The 5682-nt window shown below is 41.1% G+C and overlaps 1 protein-coding gene across 2 annotated transcripts in view; it reads right to left on the bottom strand.

Annotated features, from left to right (window-relative positions):
* LOC124038650 (thrombospondin-2-like) overlaps positions 1-4423 on the bottom strand; it is a 45287-nt gene extending 40864 nt beyond the window's left edge. The window contains exons 1-4 of one of the 2 annotated variants that reach the window (XM_046354750.1): positions 4132-4423; positions 3355-3423; positions 1798-2357; positions 1481-1565 (exon numbers count right to left, since the gene is read on the bottom strand). In XM_046354750.1, coding sequence (XP_046210706.1) covers positions 1481-1565; positions 1798-2357; positions 3355-3418 — 709 coding nt within the window. In that variant the 5' untranslated portion in view covers positions 3419-3423; positions 4132-4423. The remainder of the gene's footprint in view (positions 1-1480; positions 1566-1797; positions 2358-3354; positions 3424-4131) is intronic. The other variant, XM_046354751.1, reaches the window with a different exon arrangement.
* Between the last annotated feature and the right edge of the window lie 1259 nt (positions 4424-5682).

The raw sequence follows: 5682 nt of genomic DNA, 5'->3' as shown, positions 1-5682 counted from the left end.
TTCCACTCGATGTCATAAGGTGAATGCACCAATTTGTAAGTCGCTCTGGATAAGAGTGTCTGCTAAATGACTTAAATGTAAATGTATCCTCCTACCCTTCTGTTTTCCTCCCCCAGCATTACTCTTTTATTTTCCTCCCCCATCATTACTCTTTTATTTTCCTCCCCCATCATTACCCTTCTGTTATCCTCCCCCATCATTACCCTTCTGTTATCCTCCCCCATCATTACCCTTCTGTTATCCTCCCCCATCATTACCAATCTGTTATCCTCCCCCATCGTTACTCTCTTATTTTCCTCCCCAAACATTAGCCTTGTGTTTTCTCACCCATCATTACCCAGCCAGTCCACTCTCAATGGAAACACATGTTAGTGTCTGTATCTCCTTTTGTTTGTCAACTGCAGCACACGCACACACACAAACACACACAGGTTGACCTCACGCCACCACAATGACACAGTGATTTCTGTTAACATGATGTAATATTGTAAGATATCTCCACATCTGCAGTATTTCTATGACCCACTAAAATGAAAGACTGAAAAAAGTGATAGAATCAGACACAATGGATATAAGGAAGAACTCCATATTTTTAATTGGTTGGGTCTGGTGGGGAAATGTGATATGGATTTATTTAAATGAAATGCAGAACCACAGAGCTGTAAGAGGTTTGGTCTGTTGGGGAAATATGATATGGTTTTATCTAAATTAAATGCAGAACCACAGAGCTGTAAGAGGTTGCATGTGACTGTGACTGCGTCACAAACCACACCCTATTCCCGCTAATTCCCTATGTAGTGCACTGCTTGTGACCAAAGAAGTGCACTAAATGGGAAATAGGGTGCCATTTGGGATGCACAAGTAAGGCAGCAGGATGGATTGTTCAGTTGCATCTGCGTTGGATGGGGCTTAAAAGGGAGTTTGAAGCAGGTCGGGAATGACGAATTGAGGTCACGTCATCAGAATGTTCAGAGCATGAAAACAATAGCACAGATCCCCAAAAAGGACCAGCTTGGTCCCAGATCTGTTTGTGCTGTCTTGGCCATTTCTATGATCATTCTATGTTACCAAACTTGGGATGACAAGGACCATAACAGTTGGCTAACAGCACACACCGGTTTGAGAAAAGGTTCATAATGGACAGTTGCTGTGACATAATACAGCATGAGATTTGAGATTGTGTCCTTGAAATATCTTTAGACCTATATATCATATTGCCCCCTATTGGTAGGTCTCAGTCTATCTAAGCTACAGGGGCATGTTCTTTGGCATGTTAACAGAAAACATAAAAAAAAAAAATTCAATGGAAAACTAAAATGATCCTTTCTCATTGGACAAGTCCAGGTAGTCCGTTCCTTTTTAACAGAAATGGACAAGTCCAGGTAGTCCCTCCTTGTTTCAAACATTTGTTTTTCTCCATTTGGTGGCTAATGAACACAGCCAATACAGTAATGTTAGCCAAAATCCAACTGTCTCTTACCTGGCTTAGTGACTTCACAGCCCTTGTTCCTAAGAACGTCATCCACGGATGTGTCGAACATGAAGCGAACGTTCTGCAGTAACCCCTGTGTGACAAGAAATTAGGCTGTTATGTGTCACCTTGGACTAGCAGCTAGGAACAACTTGTTTAGTATTCACTTACCTTGAGCTTGTATGTCAAGTAAAAACAATACAGACTGAGTTATTCTTATTGGCTTATTGACATTAGATGCAGAATGACTTAAGGGGCAAGATTTGAAATGGTGTCCTATTCCCAACATCTGGTGCACTACTTTTCTGGACAAAAGTTATTCTTACCCTGAAGTGGTTTTCACGGATGGATCCCTTAGCGAGGAACATTCGGCTCCCCTCCGCCTGCAGGTGCTCGTAGAAAGGCTCATCCAAGATGAAGCTGTCGATGAGACTGCAGCCCACAAACAGATTGGCGTTTTCACCATGAACATGAAGTGTGATATTCTTCCACTGCGAGTCGGACAGGTCAACATCCTCGAAGGAGACAACATTTTGGGAGCCGTCCACCCAGTAGACAAGGTCCAGCGTGTTGGCGCGGCCGTTGGAGACTATTTCAAACTGCCGCTGGCCGTTGGCGCCTTCCATGGCGATGAGGGTTCCCCGCGATCCACGGTCCTGGCGCATGCTGGCCACGAACACAAAGCCCTCATTGTTCTGGATTTGCTGAAGCATCTGTTTGAGCACGGGCGCGCTCACTGAGGGCAAATGGTCGAAGCGGATGAAGCGGTAAGCAGGGTTGTCCGTGTCTTGGCCGCGGAATTGCTTGGCGCCCAGAGTCTTGCGTGTGATACCGCTAATATCAAACAGGTCAAACGTTGTGTCGTCATCCGATGTGACCTCGCCATCTTCAATCAGTCATACAAGTGATTGAAAGGGAGAGGAGAACGTGTACAGCCAATTAGCTTGATGAAACAGCAAAGCATTCTATGAAAATCTGACCAAGTGATTATAACTAAGTCTATAGCAGGGCTCTCCAACCCTGTTCCTGATGCAACCAGCTCTCAAAGTCTCACATCAGAATTACACGTTCATCCATTTTTCTCAATAGTCAAATTTCGAAGTTGTTGCAAACGTCAAATTTTAGGCATTAACTCTGAACTTTTAAGGTTAGGATTAAGTTTAGGAATGTTTATGGTTAGGGCATTAACTGCAAAATCAAAATGGTTAAGGTTGGGATAGGCTTAAAACAAAAACATAAAAACAACTTTCTATTGCTGGATTCAAACTTGCAACCTTTAGAATCAGCAACAGATGCTTATACCCATCTGCCATCCCCTTCCACAACACCCTAGGAAAACTGAAACTACTTGAAGGTAACAACGCCCCTAGTGGGTGGTTTCCACATTGTCTCCCAACGTCCTCAGACATAGATGGACCACGTTGAATACTGACTTGTATCATGGGTGACCTGGCTGTCCTAGAGAGCGACTCTCCTGTAGGTTTTTCTTCCAACCCCAGTTGTAACTAACTTGATTCGGTTTATCAATCATCTAATTATTAGAATCAGGTGTGCTAGATTAGGTTTGGACCTAAAAATCTACAGGATGGTAGCTTTCCAGGACAGGGTTGGAGTTAAAACCCACAGAAAGATAGCTTTCCATGAACAGGGTTGGTATTGGAGAGGTTGGTATTGGTTGGAGAGCCCTGGCTATAACTTAACTCGGTATGCTTTCAGTCACAAGAAAAAATGACAGTATCATATTCACTCATGATTCATTTAAAAAAATCTAATTAGTATGAAACATACATCATATTATTATTTAACAATAAAAATGAAATGGCATTGAGGTTATGATAATGATGATGAAAAGTCGTATAAACGTTATGCATAAGTAGTTTTACCTTGAGGTAGCGCTGAGGAGCAAAGTAATAAAATCGGCAGCAAGTTGAGACTTCTGAGTATCATATCTCCTTTAAAACACAAGAGACACAAACGCTGATTATCATCCAGGGAAACGGCAAATTTAAAGTTGTTAACTTCATCACGATTGTAAAATTAAAATGATAAATTCTTTGTCGGCTATCTATTTCTTATTCGCCCTCTGCTCAGCTGTCACAAAGCGACACCAAGTTCATTGCAACTGTGAATAGTGAAGTTCTCAGTCATGCCATGCCATAATCACAACTGTGAATAGTGAAGTTCTCAGTCATGCCATGCCATAATCACAACTGTGAATAGTGAAGTTCTCAGTCATGCCATGCCATAATCACAACTGTGAATAGTGAAGTTCTCAGTCATGCCGTTACAAGTGCATCACCGAATGTCAAATCCACAGATCTGCTTCAACAGTAGCAACGCTATGAAGGAGCCCAACTGTCTCCAAAACTAACACAGGATTATCGTGGAAGATACAATACATACATTACACCTTACAACGTGCACATACTGTATGTGGTCTGTTATATTGGGAAACAATTATACACTACTTCTAAAACAGCATTTATGCAAAGGCATAACGTTTAACAAAACGAATCAATTACATAAAAAAATATAAGTGTGCTACATTCTTTAACTAAAATATTCTGACTAGCAGTAAATTTGAAATTTATGGCAACATTGCTGATTGTTTTTGAAAATGCAAAAAAAATCCCCATGCACATTGGAATGCAACAATTTACCGGGTGAAAGTGCAAATTCCTTTTTTAAAAATCCGTTAGATATCCAATAATAAAAAGAAGGTAATAACAAATATATTTTTCAAATAAATATGAATAGTGTAATGAAAGCGGAATAACTCCTGTAACCTGGTGCGTAAAGTGTAATGTCCGCTTGGTTAACTTCACTAGATCTACATAATGTAAGGAGGACTCGAGCGAAAGTGGCTTAGGCACCGGTCTCCCTCCCTCCTATATACTCCTCACTACGACCCTGTCTGTCAAGTTTAAGTATGAAATGTTTGGAACCAATTTCTAAATCAGAATTCCGTAATTCCGTTCTGATAGCGTCATTGTACTTATATCTGTTGAAGGCGGAATTTACCGGTCCCGGGGCCCCTCCCTCGCGTTCTCTCGTTTCCCAATCCAACCTCTCTATCAAGCCCACTTCATTACCGAAGTTCCAACGGAATCAGGTTTCAGGGAGGAGTTTTTGATGGAGAAAACGCGATAGCGAGGGTCGGATGTGAGGCTTGCGTAGCCTTTTAGGTCTGGGAGCAGTGGTGTGCCCAGGTGGTGGCCCAGGGTGGCGGCCCCCCTGAATTCTGATTGGACAAACCCAGTGCCCCCTCCAAAAATTATTGTACAGACAACAAGACTCGATCTCAATCAATCTCACCAGAGAAAGCATCTGAGTGAGCGAAACAGCGGTCCTCTGTTTCCAAATGTGTAGCCCGTGTATTTTATGCTGTTTGGCCTAATGAATTTACTTAATTTGACTGATATCCTTATATGAACTGTAACTCAGGAAAATCACAAATCATTTTATACGTTTGTTTATTTATATTTGGGGTTAAACATTTTGGGCCCATAAATACACGAAACGTTGTAGGCTGAATGTCATTGCACTTAAGGTGTTAGTAATAGATGTATCCTTCCATTCAAATGGCGGGTGCAGAGTGCACTGTTTGGATGCTGGATATATTTTGACGATCAGATGAAAACATAATGACTGGTTGTGTTCATGACACATTAAAAGTTAATACATTTTGTGTTAAATATCTTATCTTTACTATAAAGCCATAAAAACAATTTGTGCACGCGCAAGTGTGTACACACATACAATTCACGGTATAATTCACACTCTGGATGGCACTTTCAATTTAATTTACTGTTGTATGCTAATACCCTTGTTTAAAATTCTGACCTTTAATACAAACACTGTAACAAGACGTTTGGAAATGATTTATCAATTATTTTAACCAAACCTAAGCTGAAGTATTTAATGTGTTGACCCATCATAATTTTATACTTTTTAAACCCACCATGCATCGATTAAGGTAAAACATGTTCTGGCCACCCCTAAATTTGGTCTGTGCCCCACCTTTCCCACCCCATGCAACAATGTTTGGATCCAATTTTTAAGGCGGAATTCCATCATTCCGTTCTGATAGTCATTTTCTTATATCTGTTGAAAGCGGAACCCCATTCAACATGTTCTGGACACTCCTCTGTCTGGGAGCGCAAAGCTTGGTCATGGCTGTAAATTAAAAATATATCTGTTGAAAGCGGAAC

This window comes from Oncorhynchus gorbuscha, linkage group LG06, assembly GCF_021184085.1.
Source record: "Oncorhynchus gorbuscha isolate QuinsamMale2020 ecotype Even-year linkage group LG06, OgorEven_v1.0, whole genome shotgun sequence".
NCBI lineage: Eukaryota > Metazoa > Chordata > Actinopteri > Salmoniformes > Salmonidae > Oncorhynchus > Oncorhynchus gorbuscha.
The sequence above is the reverse complement of the archived record's forward strand: the minus strand, read 5'-3'. Positions and strand labels throughout refer to the sequence as shown.